Source organism: Heterostelium album, assembly GCF_000004825.1.
Source record: "Heterostelium album PN500 unplaced genomic scaffold PPL_scaffold13, whole genome shotgun sequence".
In the NCBI taxonomy this organism is placed as follows: Eukaryota; Evosea; class Eumycetozoa; order Acytosteliales; family Acytosteliaceae; genus Heterostelium; species Heterostelium album.
In genome coordinates, this window is record NW_008805075.1 from 110,259 (window position 1) to 131,111 (window position 20,853).

The following is a 20,853-nucleotide window of genomic DNA, read 5'->3' on the forward strand; positions in this document are numbered from 1 at the left end:
TTGATTATTTTCAAAAAAAAAAAATTGAAAACAAAAAAAACTTTTCAAATAATTTGGTTTTTTTTTTCTTTCTTGTGGATTGATCATTTTTAATTTTTATCATAAAATGACCAAATTTTTAATTTTATAATAATTTTTTTTTTCATAACAAATTAAATATTTTTTTCATTATTATTAATTATTTTTTTTGATTTTTTTTATTATTTATTTTAAATATTTTTTCAAGTCGTCCAAAAACAAATTCAAACTTATAAGTTGTTATCAAACTTGTCTTGGCTTTATAAATATATATTTTCCCATTCCACCCAAAACAAAAAAAAAAAAAAAAAGTCAATATTCAAGCGAGATCTAGATAATCATTAATCATACAATGATTCAATTTTGTTCGGGATATTATTTTTTGTTTTTGAAAAAAAAAAAAAAAACCGGAAATTATTAAAAGAATATAGATGTTATGTTATAAATAAACATTTAATTTAAAAATGATTTCATGCAAATCAATAAATATTTATAACAAATGTAAATATAAACATTGTATGTTCTTTTTTTTTGTGTGTGTTTTTTATTTTTGGCAAAAGCGAAAATAAATTGTTGAATTTCCAATTCCATTTGAATCTGCAAAGGATTGTTAAAAAATTTTAATTGATAAAACGCGAACCCGATTCCTGGTCAACTGAATTTTCTAAACAACAATTTCCTTTTTTCTTTTTTTTTTTTATTAGTATTTTTAAATATCATATAAAGTAATTATTATTGTTGGTTTACATCTCACACCAATAATAATCATATATACATTATTATCTTCATTTTTTTTTAAAAAAAGAAGAAGATTTTTTTGGTTTTTTTTTTAAAATTTTATTTTTGTTTTTATTTTCTGTTATAAGCAAAAAACAACATTTGTTTTGTTTATTTGTATTTAATTTGTTGTATAATTATTAAGTATTATCATTATTATTATTGTTTTTAGTATAGATATTATAGATATATAGATATGATAGAATCAATAAAGATATTATCAGGTACTGCACATCGTGATTTTGCAGAACAGATTGCCAAACACTTGAATGTGGTTATCGGTAAATGCGATTGTACGAAATTCTCGAATGGCGAAACATCGGTTATCATTGCAGAGTCGATTCGTTCAAAGGATGTCTATATTGTGCAACCGACATGCTCACCGAATGTCAATGACAACATCATGGAGTTGCTGGTGTTAATCGATGCCGTGAAGCGTGCATCTGCCAACCAGGTGACCGCTGTCATTCCATACTACGGCTATGGCAAGCAGAATAAGAAGGAGCGTTCGCGTGAGCCGATCACCGGTAAGCTGATCGCCAACATGCTCGAGACTGCTGGTGTCAATCGTGTCATCTCGATGGACTTGGAGGCCAGTCAGATCCAGGGATTCTTTAATATTCCAGTCGATAACCTCTATGCCGAGCCACTCATTGTAAAGTACATAGAAAAGCACATCAAAGGTGAACGTGTAGTCATTTCGCCAGCGGTCGACGGTGTTAAGCGTGCCAAACTCGTTGCCGACAAACTGAATTGCGACTTGGCAATTCTCGATCGTCAAACCAAAGATGAAAGTGTCGACGACATGCTGCTAGTAGGTGACGTCACCGATAAGATAGCTGTAATCATAGGAAGTGTTGCTGATACATGTGGTATGTAATAATTCATTCATTAAAAAAAAAACATTTAATCGATCATACTTATTATTTATATCCTCATATTTTTATCTCTAGATACATTGGCATTGGCAGCAAAAGTATTAAAGAGAAGAGGTGCTTCAAAGGTTTATGCGTTGGTATCGCATGGTGAATTGAGTGGAAATGCAATAGAAACACTGAATGCATCAGAGTTGGAGGAGTTGGTTATTACAAACTCGATTCCAACAATGTCAAAGCTGGAACAAAGTCCAAAAATTAAAGTGATCAATGTAGCACCAATGTTTGCAGAGGCAATCCGAAGAATCGTACATGGTGAATCAGTGACTGCTCATTCATCTAAATTTGTTATTCTATAAAACAATTAATTAATTTTAATTATAAAAATAATAATAATAATATCAATACAACTTAATACAATCATTCAATCAATCAATAATCAAGTCAATCAATCCAAATCTATTCAAATCAACAAAATTATGTTTCATAATCAATTTATCACAAGAATACTATAAATTATTATTTGGTTATTCAACAAAGCAAAGCAAAAAAGAAACAAAGAAAAAAACTTTATAACTATAAAAAAAATTAAGTAAACTTTTTACTGTTCTTTATAAAACTATAAAAAAAAAACAAACAAACTTGTTATTATTTTTGTTCATCAATAATAATGAATTTCCAATTTATTATTAACAACTTTCAAAATGGATTGAGAATGGTTAATTGGTTGACAGTCGAGAGGTCGAGTTTGTTTTAAAGATTAAAGTGAAAAGGGTACTAGTTGATTGTGTTGTTGGATGAACATGACAACAAAGCAAAGGCAAATGGCAATTCACTTATAGCTCATAGGACAGGAAAACTTCCCAGGTCTGTTGATTGTTGCACACTTGACAGAGATCTTTAATCAGCAACTTAAACTTTGTAATATCCTTGCTCTTGCCCATGATAAGTGATACAAGTCTATCTTTCTCCTCCTGAGGTGTATCGGCAGGCAACCACTTGGCATTCAGAATCGACTCTTTTATATTCGATTGAATCGTTTCATTTGGATATTTATTAACTAAGTTGTTATAATTATAAGTTAGTCAACAAATTTGTTGTTATTTCTTCATAATTTATATTTTTATACATACTCCAATCAAAAAGTGATTTAGATAGATATACTGTTAGAGTTTGTCTTGAATCGTTGACAATGGCAGCTAATAAATTGGAAATAATATGCAGACTGTAATTGGTAAAGAGTGTTTCGTGTGGAGTAGACTTGATAAAGAGTTGGTCGAGGAATTCCAGTGAGGCTTGTACGGAATCCTTCTCGATATTCAAAAGCGATATGATGGAACGCTCCACAATCAAGACGACATCCTTTAGATTGTAAAATATATTGGCATTCACTTCCAACAGTTTTGTCAACACCCTATAGTATTTATCGATAACCGGTATACTATGATTGTCATCTATAAGAAGAACAATAAAAAAACAATAATAACAATTAGTTTCCACAAACAGATCTTCTGAATTATTAATGTTCAACTAATAAACAAACTTACTATTTGAGATGATTGGAAGTGAACTCGATGAAAGGACATTAAATAGATTTGTGAAATGAGTAGTATATTTTGGATCGGTGGCGAGTGTCATTGTGAGGAGGTTGATCGTTTCGTAGGACGATGTGGTGAGTGTGTGGAATGTGGTGATGTCGGCAGTCAGATAGGTAAAGAGCTGCTCGATATTCACTGCACTCTTGTCCATCTCCATTTGAATTCGCCAAAGTATTTTCCAAACGACTTCCAGTACCTCTAAATCTCTGTTTGTAATTGAAAACTCGTGTACTCTTTCGCAGAGAGGCAACACATTATTGGTGAAATCTTTGAAAACATGGAAATATTCTTCTGGTATTCTAATAATAACAATAACAATAATAATTATAATAGTGTTTTGTTTAAATTAGATAATTATTACTATTATTACTAATACTATTATTATTACTTACTTTAAACTTGATTCTAAAACCAATAGTCTATCAATGAGTTGTAGACTCTTTTCATTCGGAGGGATTTCAGCAATGATTGTCGAGTTCAAATTTACAATAATAGGGGATAAGAGTCTTTGAAAAACATTATTTGCTTGACTATCGCTTGTAATATAAGATGATAATAATAGTATTGATTCTACAAAGTTCTTTTGGTCACCAACCTAAAAAGTATTATAATGTAATCAATTATAATAGATTTGTTAGTATATTACCTATCTTAATACTTTAGTTATCAGTTAGATGGTTACCTTAAATGATTTAAATATATTTTCTAATGTATTGAGTGTAGTTTCTGTGTTGTTATAGAGTTTATCTGCATACTTTGCACAGAATGTATATAATGTTCGTACTGTTTATTATAAGCCATAAAAAAAAAAAACGTAGATATAATTATGTTAATTACAATTGTGATTGTGTTATTATATATATGATATGATACATACGTGCATATGATCGTGTTTCTGGATGATTGATTAATGATATAATATATTGATATGATGATTGCAATAGGTCGTTCTTCTCTGCGATATACCCACCATAGTCTTCCAACATTAATAAAACAGTATTCGAAAAGATTGGATGTGCAGGTAATGTTAAACTAAGTGAAATGATGCTTGTTACATAATGATTCTCTTCTTCTATTGATTGATAAATACATCTAAATACATAGATAACCTAATAATAATAATAGTAGTAATGATAATAGTAATAGTAATAGTAATATAAGTATATATATTTTGTTCGAACTTATTATTATTATTATTTTAACAATACTTACAACTTCATAAGATTGCCATGTTTTACATTCATTTCTTAATAAATTATCGATATATTGTACAAATGGATTCTCTTGGATGGTCTCGAAACATGCCATTATGATATCACAGACGTTGTTACGATAGGATGAGATGTCTTCGATGAGCTCTTCGCTTGGGCTATCGTTGTTTGAGGGATACGATGATTTCTGAATGAGAATCTGTAGTAGTTTCGCGTAGATCTGTTGAAATCGCTCCTGGAAAAGCTGTCCCTTCTCCTCGATTATATCGTTGATGTGATCGGCCAAATAAGACCACGCATCAAACGTCAGCTCTGACATCTCCTTGTCGGGATGCGAACACACATCGATCATGAACGAAAGCAACTGCTGATTCTCTGATTTCGTAATATCCATAATTATCGGTGTATAACACTCTGCAATCTGTGACAATATCTCTGCGAATGCTCTTGTAATATGTATCGATTCATCTATATATATACAAATAAGTAAGTAATAAGTAATAGATAAGTAAGTAAAAAGTGTAATACAACCATAGTTATTAATTATTAATACAAACTTTGTACTGATTGATTATAAATTGGTTTAAGTGATACTAATTTACGAATGATTGGTATAATGAATCTCTCATAGTTGATTTCATCGCTGCTGTGAATGTTTTTGTTACCAACTGGTTCACCGAATGATAGAGGTGCTCGATAGGTATGAAAGTTAATCAAATCTCCAATGATACTCAATGACTCTGCCAACAATACGCCACAATCGATCACTTTGAACAAATTATTTAAAACATTTCCTTTAATCATTGCTCTTTTTGATGTGTTTGCATTTTAGTTAGTATCGACATGATGTTTATTATTAATATTAATACATACTTTGCATCACCATGATAGATCCATTGTCTAAAACAAAGAAGTAGTTGGGCATTAAGTTGATCGGTTGGGTTGGCATCGAGTGACGTTGAGATCATAAAGATGACGGCTTCACAGTTGCGAGTGAGATGCTCTTTTATAGCCATTCTTCTGCTGGCCGATAATACTACATTGTTGAACTCCTGTGGCATCAGTGTGAGAATGTCGACGGCAACACGCTTTAGTATCGCGTTCTTTGTGGCGATCAACTGTAGCAGGTCGGCAACCGGCTCCTCCCAGAGTCGCGGAATCGAATGTGTAATCACCGCTGCAATGACAGCAGCCAGCTTCGCTAGAAACACTGGACTCACCGACTCGGCATCGTTTATCACCGCGAGGAACCTGTTGAACACCATCGTCTTGACGGCGAAGCGCAACTCGTCGGACCAGCGCGACTCCCAATCCTGGTGAATCTTGGTGTAGAGTGTCTGCAGCCCGTAGAACTGCGAGAAGAACGGACGCTCCGGCTTGACCAACTCCAAACAGACACTGACAATCTGCACGTTGTTCTGAAGATCCAACAGCCAGCGATTCGCCTCGTTCTGGAGAGTGGCAACCTCACTACTTCCAGTGGGATTGAAAAGAGTCTGTAAGACCTGTTCGATCTGTTCCAACGATGGCAGAACCTGAGATGGCAATTGTTGTTGAAGTACCATCTCCTTTTGTTTCTCTATCTAACTAACTAATTATTGATGTTTAATTATTATTATTTTTATTTTTTCGATTGTTATTATTATTTCTTCTTAATTATGAGCTAATTTCCTGATTCATTAAAAAAAAAAAACCAAAAAAAAACCAGTCACACACACTTAATTATTACGAGTTCCAAGCTTGAATTGATTAATGAGCTATGTTACTATCTGTCCTGATTTAGATTGTTTGAAATTTCACTTTTTTGTTTTTGATTTTTTTTGAAAAAAAAGTGTAAGTAGTATCTACGCTTCTTCTTTTTCCTGTATTCTCTATCTTATATTCTTCTGTATTTGTTCCTCTCTCTGTTTGGTTTAATTGAATGATTGATTGTTAATGATTTGTTAGATATATATTTAATTGATTGCTAACATATATGGATTGATGATGATGATATAAATTATAGTTTATGATGATGTTGTGTTGTTATTGTTATTTTTGTGTGACACTACTTATGATGAAGAAACTGCTTATTATTGTGTTAATACATCAATAAAACCAAATAAATTAACAAAAAATTAACACCAAAACTGATTTTGGTTTGGCAATGATTAAAAAAAATGATAAGTGTCTTGAGGTGTTTCAACTTCAAAAAAAAAAAAAACAAAAAAACAAAAAAAAATATTAAAAAAATATTAATTTGTTTTTTTTTTTTGTTTTTTTAAAATGATAGTTATAAATATTCCTATTTGGGTATATCATTTTATTTGTGATTTTCTGATGTTTTTATTTTTGTGGTTCTATTTGATCAAAAAATATGAATTTACCAACCTTTCTTCTTTGTATTTGTATTTTGATTTCAACTTTATCTCTATATTTATTTTTTATTTATTTTATATTATTTATTTTAATCTTATCTATCTATCTATCTATATCTATTTTTAAAATCAACCAAACTACACACTACTTTTACATTTACATAACACTATTAAATTTAAAAATATCAAAACCATGAAAGGTATCTTTTCGTTTTAATTTTTTTTTTTATTGGTCTTGAATTTTTTCATCTAATATTTTGTTTTTTTGAATAAAAAACCTTGGAAAAACACATTTCAAGAGTCAAAACTAAAAATATCTTTTTTGATCACGCAATTAATGTGGTTTGTTTGTGTTTTTTATTTTAATATAAGAGTAAGTTTTTTCGGGTATGCCTAAAACAAAACCTAAGGTTACAACACGACACTCTAATCAGGTGTCGAAATTGAAATATAATTATACCATTGCCCACAAGGAAAACCGTGAACTTCATGCACCAGTTGAGACACAAACAGCCTCATTCGCACCAGACATAAAGTGCACAAAAAAAAAAAAAAAAAAGTTATTATTATTTTAATAAAAATAACAAACAAACAAGTTCGATCAGAGTAACAATGAAATACTCTGATCGAACTTGACTCAACTTGATTTGTTTGTTTGTTTGTTGTTTATTGTTGTCATTGTTTTCGTTGTTATTGTTGTTGTGAGAATGAGTAAAATGTGGATGATTGTTTGGTGGTTTAGGTTTTGTTTTGTTAATAGTTAATCATGTTTTGTTTTGTTTTGATAGTGGTTTATAAACAACATTGTTAATTTGATATGATTTGATTTGTTTTTGATTGATGGATTGATGAGATGAGTAGAAGGTTGTATATTTTTATGATTCTCTTTACTACTAATCGTCAACCCATTAAAATCAAACCAGGTTCGAAACAAACAATTGGTTTGTTCTTGTTTTATTATATTATATTTATATTTATATTTATAGTTCATATTGTTTATATTATAGTTTAAACTTTCTGAACTAATTCATAAACCATGAAACCAGCAGCGTTTGCGGGGAAAGATTTAACAAGCGTAGTAAAGTAACCTCTAAATAAACCTCTGATACCTTCGCGTCGTACCAGTTGATTGAGACAGTCGAATGTGCCACGATACTTGGGTGTACCAACCTGTGTTTGAATCAACGTCTTTGCAATATCGAAACAATGTGTACTGCTATGGTATGCACTTCCCGCCAGACCACCCGCCAATAAAATCTTTAGAAAATCACTACCCTTACTACTACTATTACTACTACTACTATTTACATTATTATTGTCGTTTTTGTTGCTATTATTATTACTACTACTACCATGTTCACTTTCAACACCTAATACATCTTTTAAACCTTCGTAGGTCGTAAAGAATACAGCTAGACCTGGTACATCTCTGAGTAATGTGGCGGACATACCAGTGTAGAAACCTTTTAGACCATCCTGGGCCATGATTGCTCTTGCCATTTGAAGAGTTCCAACACCGGCACCACCACCGCCAGCACTACCACCATGCCCCATTCCACTAATCATCATCCTACTCTTTACTACGTCAACAGGACATATGATGAACGATTGCAACAGACCTGCAGTACCACCAGAGATCATATATCTATAGGGATCGGGCATTCTGTACTCCTCGTGTAGAAAATGATTGGTTTTCTCAAACGATGTGAATTGAATAGCACTGATCATTGCCGATGCAACCAACGGTGAACTCAATCCTCTAAACATGCCAACAACCTATATACTTATTCATTAGTCCTTAATAAAAAGATAACAAACTAATTAGTAATATTACAAACAACTTACACCTTCTTTTTGATAAACTTCACGAACTACATTTAAGAAACTTATGTTTGGATTTGAATGTACTTGAAGTCTAGTTTTAACAAGTTCCAATGGGTATCCAGCAGTCTCCTCTGCCATTCCAGAGAATGATCCCGCAATTCCACCTCTAGATATACTGTAATGTCATTTGTCATTGATCGAGTCGATTGATATAAAACAATCTAACTATTAGTTAAATAGTTATGAGAAATAGAGGTAATACAATCATCAAGTAATCAACAACACATACCTTCCAATGACTCTTGTTAAACTACGTGAAATTCCTGCCAAAGCACCAGCCAATGGATCTGCATCTTCATCAGTTGCATTTTCAATCAATGCTGATGATGAACTACTTTCCATTTTCTTATCTGTCATATCTATCTAAACTAATAATAGATATATATATATATATATTTATAAATATAAGGAGATCTAAATCGGTTTTAAATCAAAATGAATGTATACAATGAAAAATGAATTGAATTGATTCGATTGATATTTAAATAAAATTTGTTTTAAATATTTAAAAAACTAAAAAGATAATAATTAAGTGTCATTTATATAACTTGGAAAGAGTCATTCAAAAATTGTTGTTGAAAATAAATTAATTTATTTAGTCATTTCCAATTTTGGGAAGATCAAAAATAAAAATTAAAAAGGTAATAATAATAAAAATAATATATTTATTATATTTGATTTTCTTCTTTGTTTGTGGAGTTTGAATATTGCTTCCAAAGATAACATTGAAAGATACAATACTTTAGAATATACTGAACGATGGTTGTTAGTTTTGATACTTTTTTAGTAGAGATTGTCTGATCAGTCCATTTACATTTGAAGAGAACATTGTAATAATAGCAAATTACTTTAAAAAATTACGCTTTACCAAAAAATATAATAATTTCTCGAAACAATATTCTAAGAATTCTTAGACTTTATATTAATAACTAACAAAACTTAGATTCAACAAGTGATTCAAAAAAAATAAAACAACAACATATACAAATATTGATATTTTTATTAGATCATCAATATAACAGGTTTAATGATTATTATATATATACAATCGACTATATTTTTTTAAAAGTATTATTGTTTGCTATTATTGTTATTGTTGCTATTATTATTATTATTATATAATGTAAACTTTTCAATATCAAATTGATCGTTAATCTTCTGAAATTCAGGATCGTAGGCTTTCTTTAATGTTCTATATTTATGAAATCTGTGCATTGCTTCAACTTCCTTGATTACATATCTTGTTCTCTCTATACATTGATTGATTTCATTCAAATCCTAAATTGAATAGCAAATAGTAATTATTAAAACCAAGTTGTTTTATTCAACAATTCAATTATTAATACTAACAGTGAGATGTGCATTCGCCATGAATTGAGGTTTAGCTTTATTCCTAACATTCTCAACACCCAAGAATGATATTCTTCCTAAATATAACAACTATTCATTCATATATATTCATTAATTTCAAAGAGGGAGCGCAATTAATGTCATTACAAACTGATAAATGATATTCTTACTTGTTTATATAGATTCTTTACAATATATCTTGTCTCTGTTAATGATGTCATTATTATTAAATATTCAAAAACATATAATCATAATAAAATAAAATAATGAAACCTTAAATGATGATCATCACAAAAATTTAGTTTTTTTTAAAAAAAATAAATTAAACATGTTTTGTTTATTTCTTTCTACATTCACTACTGTTACACAATAGTGAATGATCTTGATGCTACTATAGTAGTAGTTTAATTGTTGGTTATTTGTTTGTTTGTTTGTTTGTTTGTTTGTTTGTTTGTTTGTTGTATCACTGTGAGATCATCTACAGTTAGTGTGTTTGAGATTGTTTGGTTGGTTGGTTGATTTGGGTTTGGGTTGGAGCTGATTATTTTTATATGTACACAATGAATGATGGATGAATCGACTAAGATCTATAGTTTTTTTAGTTTGAATTGAAATCAACTGACTATACTAAGCTAAGCTGACTCTATTCTATTCTATATGCGATCTCTGTTCTATTCCATTCTCTATTCTATTCTATTATATTATATTCTTTTCTTTTCTTTTCTTTTCTATTCAATACCAAACTTTTGTTTCATTAATTCCAATTCTTGTCTCTTCTTTGTTTGATCGAGTTTTCTAGCTTGTTTAGCAGGTTGATGATATAGTACCACTAGATATCTACCACCGAAATTGTAACCCGATAGATGTTCACATGCATTTCTAGCATCAAAGATATCGTCGTACACTACAAATGCAGTACCCATTGTATCGCTTGCATTTCCCAATCTAACCTGTCTGATTCCACCGTAAGCACCAAACAACTCATAGATCTCTGCTGATGTTATTTTAAATGGTAGATTTCTATATATAGAAAAGTATTATAGACTTATTGTTAGTTAAACTATCTATCTATCTTTTAAATTAATGATAATAAATAATACATGCTTTACAAATAAAATTCTATTTACTTCTGGTGGTAGTCTTTGATTCTTTAGAGTTGCCATTATCTATCTATGTATTATTTAAATGTGTATTTATATGTATGTATTTATATTTGTTTAATATAAATTATAATAATAGAAATGATATAAAATATTTTAATTAATTGACGAAAATCGCTAAGTGGGAGAATTTGAATATTTTTTTTTAAATTTTTATTAAATGATTTTTTTGATCATTGCAAATTGCAACAACTAAACACAGGTTAATATTAGATGAGTGAAGGTTCAGAGAGTGGTGAAGATACAGCAGTATCTTTGACATCTCAACAATTGACACAACCGCCTACATGGGATTTAAAATCGAGAATACTACTGTTGGACACGATCAGTCAGTGTCTACCTCTGGGTGTCAACAAGTATTTCTCTCTTATCAATACATTTGTACTTTTAAAACAACAGTTACCAGATAGAGTGTTTACACCTGAAATAATATTAAAAGAGATTGAAGAGTTTTATAATTTAGAGTTATTGGTATGTTGAATCAATCTAATTAGACATGCATATACAACACAAAATAATAAGCAACTAAACCTTTTAATTTTCATTATCATTATCTTAACTACTTTTAGGATGATCATATTATAGATGATGAAGAAATAATACCATTTGAATTACCTGAAGAATATAGATCTTTAATGGAAGAGAAATCATATGTAAATAAAAAACAAAAAAGTTAGATTAATTAATTAATTAAACTTTATGTAAATAAAATAAAATAAAAATAGTAGTATTCTTTATGATAATAAATTAAGCTAAACAAAACCAATAAAATTTTCTTTATTTTTTTTTTTTGGTTTTAGATTTGTGGGGGTATGGATAAAAAAAGATTGATTGTTTTTTTTGTTTTTTTTTAATTAATTCCTATTTTTCCAAAATTTTAATTTAATTATCATATTGAGCACGAACAACAGTTGGTTGAACATCAGTTTGTTGTTGTTGTTGGACGAATGCCGGTTGGCTGTAGGCTTGTTTGAGATGGTAGTCGAGTGCATTCTGTTGTGGCTCGTAACCGTAGCTGATTTCACGTTGAACACCGGTGACAACGGCGACTGGTGCGTGGTGTGGTGCTGGTGGACCGGCAATCAACTGGAAGTTACCGGCAATGATTCTGGCGATCGATCCACCCTGACCTACGATGGTGTGTGCCAAACTGGAGAAGAGACCTCCTATGGTACGCGCGAGTGTACCGGTTGGACCGGAAATAACGTGACCGACACTCTGCACGGCGTTGTTACCAATTACCTCAGCGACGGAACCAGCCGACGACGACGAACCAGTTTTGGCACCGGCGAGGAGACCGGCGATGGAAATGGCAATGGTATTCTGGTTGGTACCAATGGATTGACCTACGGAACCAGTGTTTCCACCGGCAATAACCTGACCGACTGTGAAATCCAGTACGTTACCGACGGATTTGGCGATTGAAGAAGCACTGGTACGACCACCCAAAACACCTGCGACGGAGGCAACACCTGTTCCTTGTGCAGATACGATGGTTTGACCGATGAGACCGTCGTTTTGATTACCGGTTGGCTTTACTGTGAGAATTGTGAAACCACCGACTGGTGGTGGCACAACGGAGAGGGTCGACACTGGGGTGGTCAAAATGACGTTGGGATTGGCTGTAACTGGCACGGTGAGTTGGATACCGTTGACAGTTTGTAGCTGGGTGGCTTGTGCACCGGTGGAATCACCTAGATTGGCACCGAGTACACCCTGTAGAGCACCGTAGGTGGCACCGATTGCCTCCTGACCTGGAGTTGGATTTCCAGTTTGGAATCCAGAGGTTTGGGTACCACCGTATCCCGAGAAGAGTCCTCCGATGAATCCACCCAAAAATCCGGCATTGAGCTTTCTAGTTGGTGGTGGCGATGCTCTGTTCAATCTGGTGGCCATCTCTTGGAGAATGTTCATGGCTTCCAATACAACTTTCTCTCCTTGCTCGGCTGGAGAATCGATTTGTTGTACAACTTTTCTCGACTCTTCGGTGGCTGCCTTTAGAATTCTCTCCTCCTCGGCATAAGAAGGGTACAATTGGTTGATAATGTTCTTAATGGCATCCATTCTTATGGAATCTTGAATATATTGTAGAAAATGAAAGTTCTGAGCACTCTCTTCCAACTGAGAGATTTCTTCCTCTGCCTAAAAATGATCAATATTTGATTTGTTAATATCTAAAATATCAAATTTTAATAATTTCTTGATTGATTTACCAAACCACCTGGCACTAAACTTCCAATTATAATTACTATCAGGAAAAGTGATAGTTGTTTCTTTTGCATTTTTTTATTTACAATATTTATAACTACTACTATTATTAAATGAAATTTTTAAATTAATTAATCTTTATGATAAGATCAATTTTGTATTATTATAAATAAATTATATAAAATTGGATCAAAAATACAAAAAAAAAGACTTTGAACTATGAAAATGAAATATTTGGATTTCCTCAATATTCAACTTGAAGAGTGAGTGAACAACAAGAATAATATTAATAATGATAATTTAATTAATATATTTTTTTAAATAATAATATTATTATTTTAATTCAATTGGAGTTTCACTAACATCATTGCCATAACCATAGTACATTGCATATGCATTAATTTTTAATACAGAAAAAACATAACAAATAATAAAAAAAATAAATTAAAAATAATAATAAAGCAAATGCGAGATGATGATGTTGTTGTTGTTTTTTATTGATAATGATAATTCATAGTGGAGTAACAATATCTATCCGATTAAAATATCATTATAAAAGAATTGCATATGCTAGCGCACCTTTTGAATGATCCTTATTAAAACACCCAACTACTTTACTTTATTTTAATTTTATTATATGTTTGTTGTTCACCAACCCAATAATCGATGAGTGGAAATGAAATGTAAATGAACCACAATCTATATAGCAATGGATGAATAATAATACAAATGTATTTTTAATTATTATAAAAAAAAACACTAAAATTAATTTTCATTGTATAATGTATCAATAGCACTCTTTTCACTCGCGATCACAAAGTGGAATGGAAGGAAGTAATATAAAATGAATGAATGAAAAAACAGTGGTGATGAGTTAGTGTGTTTTTGTTTTGCTATCAGTGTGTGATCTAGTTGATTGATTGTCATGATGTGTGGTTTAGTTTCATATGCAAAATGTTTTGCATTCACGTGATTTGATTTGATTTGATTTTGAGAGTTTATAAATATTGAAAGAAAATGTAAGATTTTAAGAGATGTTACAATCTATTTACTATTGACCAAAAAACTAAAACAACAATAACAATAACTCTTAAAAACACTACAATTAACTATATTATTTTATTCATGAATTGTTCTTACTCTCTTTATTTTATTTTTTAGGAACTTGCAATGGAAGTACCAATATCTATTTTTAGCTGTTCATCTTGCTTCTCTTGTTTTAATTTCTGTTGTTGTTCTTGTTTCTTCTTTTGAAGTGCAAAGAATCGTTCCATTTTCATAAAGAATTGCATTGGATCTTCGTTTTCGTCTGATGTCAGCAGAGGCTCGTCCGGTAGGTTAGGGTTAATCTCTTTCATCTTCAAGTTGTATTGTTCCAACTCATCGAAATAGCTATCCCAAACGCAATGTGCACACCCATTACCACAACAATTCGTTGGTATCACTGGTTGTAAGGGTAATTGTTGTTGTGAATCTATATTATTACTTATACTACTATTGCTACTACTATTGCTACTACTAAAAGGTCTTTGATAATATTCGAAATTTAAAAAACTATTACTATTTACATTATTACGATTACTATCAATAGCTATTGTTATATTATTACTATTGATGAAACTACTTTTATTATATATACATGTCGATCGACGTAAACGTTTACTATTAATATTATCTTTAAATTCAATAATGTTTTTATTTTTTAATATATGATGGTGTGCATGTGAAGATTGTTGTAACAATCGACTCAGACAACCACTAACAGGAATTATCATTATTATTAATCCAAGCAAAAAGGATAAAGAAATCTGCTTTTAAAAAAATTTTTGAAAAAAAAAAAAATCAAAAATCAATTGAAATAAATTCATTATGTAATTGTTTGTTGGATACTGATAATCAATAGGTCACTCATTCTACACCGAAATACATTGCAATAGAATAGATAATTCTATTTTATTACTTTATGAATAAACTATCTATCTATCTTAAACAAAATAAAATAAAAATATTAATAATTTAATTTCTTTTTCGACCACACGAGAATCTCTTTTCTTCTTCTTCAAAAAAAAAAAGAATATTAAGTTTAAATTTAATACTTTGAAGTTGAACTTTGCAAACAATGTTTAAAAACAATCAAGATTTAACCAGCAAACATTCTTTTTTAAGAAAGATCAGAATTTGATTATTTTGATTAAAAGATCCAAAGTGAACGACATGGTTACATTAAGGTAATGATCACTTAAGTGTGGTTGATTTTGGGATCAAACTTGTCATTAAAATCATGCCATTTAATAAATTTCAACGAAGCTGTTTATTTCGTCTACCAATAAATTCATTCATTCTGTGAAAAATCAAAATATATTTTTTTTTGAGTTTATTTTTGAAATTTTTTTTGAATTGATTTATTCTTGTTCGACCCGTCGATCCAAATCTAAGAGATTTTTGAAACGTTAGTTCTAAAAATACTGATAATATCAAAATCATTTCGATCAAAAACAAAAAAAAAAGACATTTATATATTAAATTAATTTTTATTTTTGATTTGTAAAGACTTGTTCGAAAACAATCATTGGGGAAGCTCTCTCAGGACAGTAACCTTGCAAGGTTAAATTTACTTTTCTTTCCTTTTTGTTTTTTTTTTTGTAATAAAAAATAAATAAATATTTATTAAAAAAGAAATAATTATTAAAATAATAATTGAAAATGATAAAATTAAATTTAATCATTATTTTAATTTGTATTTTACAATTTACTACTGGATCTCTTGCTCAGGTATTTGGCACCCAATATATCAAACAATTGAGAGAGATTGATGGTACACCAATTCCCGGTATTGCCAAGGCAGAGTTCTCACCCGATTATTATTCTGGCGTTTTGAGATCGCTACTTGTTCTCACCAACACCACCAGAATCAGTATGTTCAATAGTATCCCGACACCTCTGAGCACTGATCCAATAGTAAGCACACTCTATCCAATGAGTGATGGATTCGGTACCAACCAATCGATAGCAACTTTTTTAGCTTCCAACACCGTCTATACGGAAGCTTCCACCAGCGCTATTTATTTCACTCAGAGAGTTACCACCGTTGGTAGTAATTCTTATCCAACCAACATCAACACAGTCAACAAGAACAATGCAATCTTAAGATGGGTACAAACTTCAGCAAGTTCCGGTTATTACACAGCCTTTACTTTGTTCCCACCCGGTTCGGCAACAATGTCCATTCTCCTCACTCCATGGATCTACAGTCCTACCTACCAAACCTATTCGGCATCATCTCAAACCACATCGATTGCCACACCAATTTCCTCAAGTTCGGAAGTAGATTTTATGGTCTACGAAGCCCAGACGTTATTTGATCTCTTTGTACATGCCGACGGAGTACTCTACCAATACTCAATTGGAGGCTTAAAGTCCACCAATGTTTTTAATTATACCGCCTCAAAGACTGCAATTGCTTATGGAAGTACGCTTATGGCTTGTACATCCGATATCAACGGAGCATACATTGAAAAATTCAACTTTGTTAACGGCCAACACAGTGTTTACAATCTCACCACCGACTTTTCCGCTTGTTTGAACATGAACATGGACCAAAACTATCAACAACTTTTCGTGTCCATCGCCGACAGTCAAGGTAATTTGGCATTGATCACCACCTCCTTTACCGGTTTGCATCCAACCACCTTTAAATTCACCCCAAGCGAAAAAGTTAACACCGTCAACCTCAACTCATATTCCTATGCAGTTGGAGTTGATAATTCCATCAATGTTGTCAGAGTTGCTTCTGGCATTGGTCAGATCTACACAATGACCTACAAGAACCTCTGTCCAAACCAATGTAACAACCACGGTCAATGCTTTTCCGGTGCTTGTATCTGCAGTTCCAGTTGGTTAGGTGACGATTGCTCCGTACCCAAACCTTTTATCTACACTGGTGGAACCGCACAAGTTGCCTACCTCGGAACAACCGTGGTAACCATCACAGGTGAGAGTTTTGTCAACACACCAAACAACAAAATCACAATTTGTGGTGGACAATGTCTATCAATGGTTTTCGTATCTGCGCAATCGATCATCTGTACTCTCACTCTCTACGGTAACCAAACAAACTCTCCCTTCGATAACTGTGATATCACCGTTTCATTCAACGGTTATTCATCTGACACTGAATACATCATTACCTACGCCACACCAACACTCTCTGAACAATACTTCCAAGTTAACGACACCCTTGTTTTCAACGGTACCAACATGTACAACGCCGCTAACTTCCAGGTCCGTATCAACCAACAAACTCCGGTTAGTGATTTAATTGCCGATCCATATTCATTATCCTTTAAGATTCCAGCTGGCTCACATAATTTTAATTTGGATATTTTTACTACTAATACTTGGTTGTACTCAGGTATCGTTAAACTCGTTCCATATTTGACTTCGATTAATCCATCTTCTCTCCAAACCGCCTCTGGTTACAACATTACATTATCTGGTGATTTCTTCCAAAGTAACGACCTCACAGAGATGAGAATCTACATAGGTGATGATTATGTCAATGGTACTGTTGTCGACATGAACACCGTCATCTTCCCAAACATGGAAGGTATCATTGCGAAAAAAATTATCCGTGCCTACGATGATGCAACTTACCAACTATATTCCAACTCACTTGCTTTCGTATACAGTCCTCCAACTATTGTAAGCACCAATATCAATCAAACAGATAACACAATCATCTCCATTCAAGGTAACAACTTTGGTAGTTCCGGTACCTTAATTTCCTTCGCCATCTCCAACAGCGAACCAATTGCCGTCACCTTTATTTCCGTCACCCACAATATTATTATTTTCAAAGCTCCATCAACAATCTTCACCGCCTTCTATCATTTGACAGTCGACGATCAAGCAGCTGCCACTGAAATTCCCCTTCTCTTCAAACCAACCATCCAATCGGTTTCAAATCCACATGTAACCGGAGGAAATCTTACAATTGTCGGTAACTACATCATAAACTCTGAAATTTATTTCAGCAATATTCGAGCTAGTGAACAATTGATTTCTCCATGCGTTGCACAATCTAGTAACAACATACCAGCCACTATCATTTGTCAAGTTGAAGGAGGTGCTGGTGATATGGACGTTGTTGCTGTTTCTAATCTACCAGATGTAGGTACTTTATATACCCCTCCATTCGAATCGAAATATCAAGCCCCATCTATCTCCAACATCAGTCCAGCTGTATACTTTGCAAATAGAACCGCTCAATTTACAATCTTTGGTGACAATTTCTACAATTCCAATATCATTGTAAAGATCAACGACGAAGAGTGTAACATCACTGCTACCTTTACCAACAATATTACCTGTGAGATTACCTCGCTGAAACTTGCAAATGAAACCACCAATCCAGTTCCAGTCTTTGTTTCAGTGGAATCTCAAAATGTCTTTGCCAACAACACTGTCGCTTACTATGGAAAATGGTGTTTGAATGATTGTTCACAACATGGTACATGTAACTACGAGACTACAGTGTGCAAGTGTGATATAGGATGGAGAGGTAATGATTGTTCAGAAGAGATTCCAGTACCATCAACCACAACTTCAACACCAACTGGTGGAGCAACTACTGATGCCACAACAGGAGGTGCAACTACCACAGGTTCAACAACATCTGACCTTAATTCATCCAGTCAACTATCAATTAACATTTTAGCCGCATTGTTATCATTCTTTGTAATAGTATTATTGCTCTAAAATAAAATTTTAAAGTAATTTATTTATATTAAATTTCACCGATTTAATTATTAAATCTTGATGTTCAAAAGTGTTTATGTATATCTTCCTCTTTATTCAAATTCTGTTCTTAATTAATTCTTGATTTCCTTTTCTCTACTTAGATTTGTGACAAATCAAATCCAAAAGACATCAAAATTTCTTAAAATGATAGAAAGATATAAAGATTACAATATTCAATGGATTACCATATCCTTTTCAGTTAGCAATATTTTCAATTGGGATAATTAAATAAAAATATCTTTTGTAAATATTAACTAAAATTACCAAGACATGACAAAAAATTTTGTTGTACCACATTTAAATTTGATCGTAAAAAAAATTTCAAAATTGGTGAAATTTGTTTGAATGCTGTTGGCAACAACATTTTTACCATGTCCTATGAAATTTTTCCAAAAAGTCGTCTGCGTGACTGAGAAAGATATTATTTAGATTCATCAATTAAATATATTCTTATCTTTCTAATTAGATCACATATATATAGAAATAAACAACATTTATACTTTTTCATTTTTATCTATTATAACGATTTTTTTATTAAATAATTACATTTTTCTCTATTTCTAACTAGCAATCGTTGAGCTCACAAAACAATTTAGAGAGAAGGCGTTAGAGAAGGAGAGACTCATCGAAGAAAGGAAGAACGACACCGAATTTAAAATAGAATCAAAAGCAAGCTAGAGAAGATGACAGAACAAAAGAAACATCTAGAGAAACTAAGAGGAAGCCGAGATACAATTGTCCTGTGGAGAATGCTTTAAACGAATTCCTAGCTCAGAAGCAACAACACAGCAACTTAATGGATTCAACAACTTCCATCACCTACTCGCCAACCAAGAAGCGTTATCAAGATATGGATAGTCAGTCTAGTAGTAGCATAGTGCAACATCAACAAGAGAAACTAATTGACCAGAATAGTGTACAAGGGGAATCTCCGCTCTCTATCACCGACATCAAGACATATATCCAGACGTCCAAATTCCCGACCAGTCCTTACTACATATCTGTTGGCACGTAGGATCGATCTTCCCAGCTTGGCTTTGGCGAAACAGTCACTCTCTACTATCACGGGAGTGCTCGCACCGAAAACAACGATTGTCATTATGCAACTTCTTGATTACATCGGTGGATTTATCAAACTTCTCTGCCATTTGCACATACTTCTCACGAGTTCATCTCTTTGCCTTCTTGGTTTAGTTGGATTGGTGCTACTGTCTCCACTGAGAGAACTTCTATATATATGTGATCTAATTAGAAAGATAAAGAATATATTTAATTGATGAATCTAAATAATATAATAATGATTTTATTTTTAATGTTTTCGTATTTTTTATGATTTCTAAAAAATGAGTTTTTATGAATTGTAACGATTATGTTCCAGTGATCGAGGTAGGTGTCTAATGTCAACAGTGGCATTTAATGTAGTGAGACATAGTGATTTCAAATTTTGTGGCAGAGAGTGTTCATCCAATGGAATATCATACAAACTTAGAGTGAGTGATTCCAATGACTGAGGGAACAATCCAGAAATAAATTCTTGGTCTTCATTATCCACGATCATAGTTGCTGATTTCGACAATCGAATTTCATAATTCTAACGCTATATGGTAACACATTCG

At 32.0% G+C, this 20,853-nt stretch overlaps 10 protein-coding genes across 10 annotated transcripts; 3 read left to right on the top strand and 7 right to left on the bottom strand.

The window, feature by feature from the left end:
- Positions 1 to 991: 991 nt before the first annotated feature.
- prsC (ribose-phosphate diphosphokinase) lies at positions 992 to 2,029 on the top strand (the record flags this gene model as incomplete). Its single annotated transcript, XM_020581942.1, has 2 exons — positions 992 to 1,667; positions 1,749 to 2,029. The coding sequence occupies 2 exons, from the start codon at positions 992 to 994 to the stop codon at positions 2,027 to 2,029; spliced, it is 957 nt and encodes a 318-aa protein (XP_020427245.1).
- A 229-nt stretch (positions 2,030 to 2,258) lies between these two features.
- PPL_11186 (armadillo-like helical domain-containing protein) lies at positions 2,259 to 5,495 on the bottom strand (the record flags this gene model as incomplete). Its single annotated transcript, XM_020581943.1, has 9 exons — positions 2,259 to 2,289; positions 2,800 to 3,124; positions 3,218 to 3,567; positions 3,661 to 3,863; positions 3,951 to 4,051; positions 4,146 to 4,377; positions 4,481 to 4,947; positions 5,037 to 5,287; positions 5,353 to 5,495. 9 exons carry the CDS (start codon positions 5,493 to 5,495, stop codon positions 2,259 to 2,261), a joined length of 2,103 nt encoding a protein of 700 aa, XP_020427246.1.
- A 2,349-nt stretch (positions 5,496 to 7,844) lies between these two features.
- On the bottom strand, positions 7,845 to 9,077 carry mcfY (mitochondrial substrate carrier family protein; the record flags this gene model as incomplete). The annotated part of the gene is made up of 3 exons (XM_020581944.1): positions 7,845 to 8,612; positions 8,682 to 8,826; positions 8,950 to 9,077. 3 exons carry the CDS (start codon positions 9,075 to 9,077, stop codon positions 7,845 to 7,847), a joined length of 1,041 nt encoding a protein of 346 aa, XP_020427247.1.
- A 714-nt stretch (positions 9,078 to 9,791) lies between these two features.
- On the bottom strand, positions 9,792 to 10,291 carry lyrm5 (electron transfer flavoprotein regulatory factor 1; the record flags this gene model as incomplete). The annotated part of the gene is made up of 3 exons (XM_020581945.1): positions 9,792 to 9,998; positions 10,071 to 10,160; positions 10,241 to 10,291. The coding sequence occupies 3 exons, from the start codon at positions 10,289 to 10,291 to the stop codon at positions 9,792 to 9,794; spliced, it is 348 nt and encodes a 115-aa protein (XP_020427248.1).
- A 507-nt stretch (positions 10,292 to 10,798) lies between these two features.
- Positions 10,799 to 11,233, bottom strand: PPL_11189 (RNA recognition motif domain-containing protein; the record flags this gene model as incomplete). The annotated part of the gene is made up of 2 exons (XM_020581946.1): positions 10,799 to 11,090; positions 11,175 to 11,233. 2 exons carry the CDS (start codon positions 11,231 to 11,233, stop codon positions 10,799 to 10,801), a joined length of 351 nt encoding a protein of 116 aa, XP_020427249.1.
- A 210-nt stretch (positions 11,234 to 11,443) lies between these two features.
- PPL_11190 (uncharacterized protein) lies at positions 11,444 to 11,912 on the top strand (the record flags this gene model as incomplete). The annotated part of the gene is made up of 4 exons (XM_020581947.1): positions 11,444 to 11,479; positions 11,630 to 11,701; positions 11,800 to 11,883; positions 11,904 to 11,912. 4 exons carry the CDS (start codon positions 11,444 to 11,446, stop codon positions 11,910 to 11,912), a joined length of 201 nt encoding a protein of 66 aa, XP_020427250.1.
- A 200-nt stretch (positions 11,913 to 12,112) lies between these two features.
- On the bottom strand, positions 12,113 to 13,512 carry D7 (cAMP-inducible prespore protein; the record flags this gene model as incomplete). The annotated part of the gene is made up of 2 exons (XM_020581948.1): positions 12,113 to 13,372; positions 13,444 to 13,512. 2 exons carry the CDS (start codon positions 13,510 to 13,512, stop codon positions 12,113 to 12,115), a joined length of 1,329 nt encoding a protein of 442 aa, XP_020427251.1.
- A 1,083-nt stretch (positions 13,513 to 14,595) lies between these two features.
- On the bottom strand, positions 14,596 to 15,213 carry PPL_11192 (uncharacterized protein; the record flags this gene model as incomplete). The annotated part of the gene is made up of 2 exons (XM_020581949.1): positions 14,596 to 15,029; positions 15,078 to 15,213. The coding sequence occupies 2 exons, from the start codon at positions 15,211 to 15,213 to the stop codon at positions 14,596 to 14,598; spliced, it is 570 nt and encodes a 189-aa protein (XP_020427252.1).
- Positions 15,214 to 16,414: 1,201 nt separating this feature from the next.
- Positions 16,415 to 20,431, top strand: PPL_11193 (uncharacterized protein; the record flags this gene model as incomplete). The annotated part of the gene is made up of 3 exons (XM_020581950.1): positions 16,415 to 19,174; positions 19,899 to 20,094; positions 20,205 to 20,431. The coding sequence occupies 3 exons, from the start codon at positions 16,415 to 16,417 to the stop codon at positions 20,429 to 20,431; spliced, it is 3,183 nt and encodes a 1,060-aa protein (XP_020427253.1).
- Positions 20,432 to 20,588: 157 nt separating this feature from the next.
- PPL_11194 (uncharacterized protein) lies at positions 20,589 to 20,795 on the bottom strand (the record flags this gene model as incomplete). Its single annotated transcript, XM_020581951.1, has 1 exon — positions 20,589 to 20,795. The coding sequence occupies one exon, from the start codon at positions 20,793 to 20,795 to the stop codon at positions 20,589 to 20,591; it is 207 nt and encodes a 68-aa protein (XP_020427254.1).
- Positions 20,796 to 20,853: the final 58 nt, after the last annotated feature.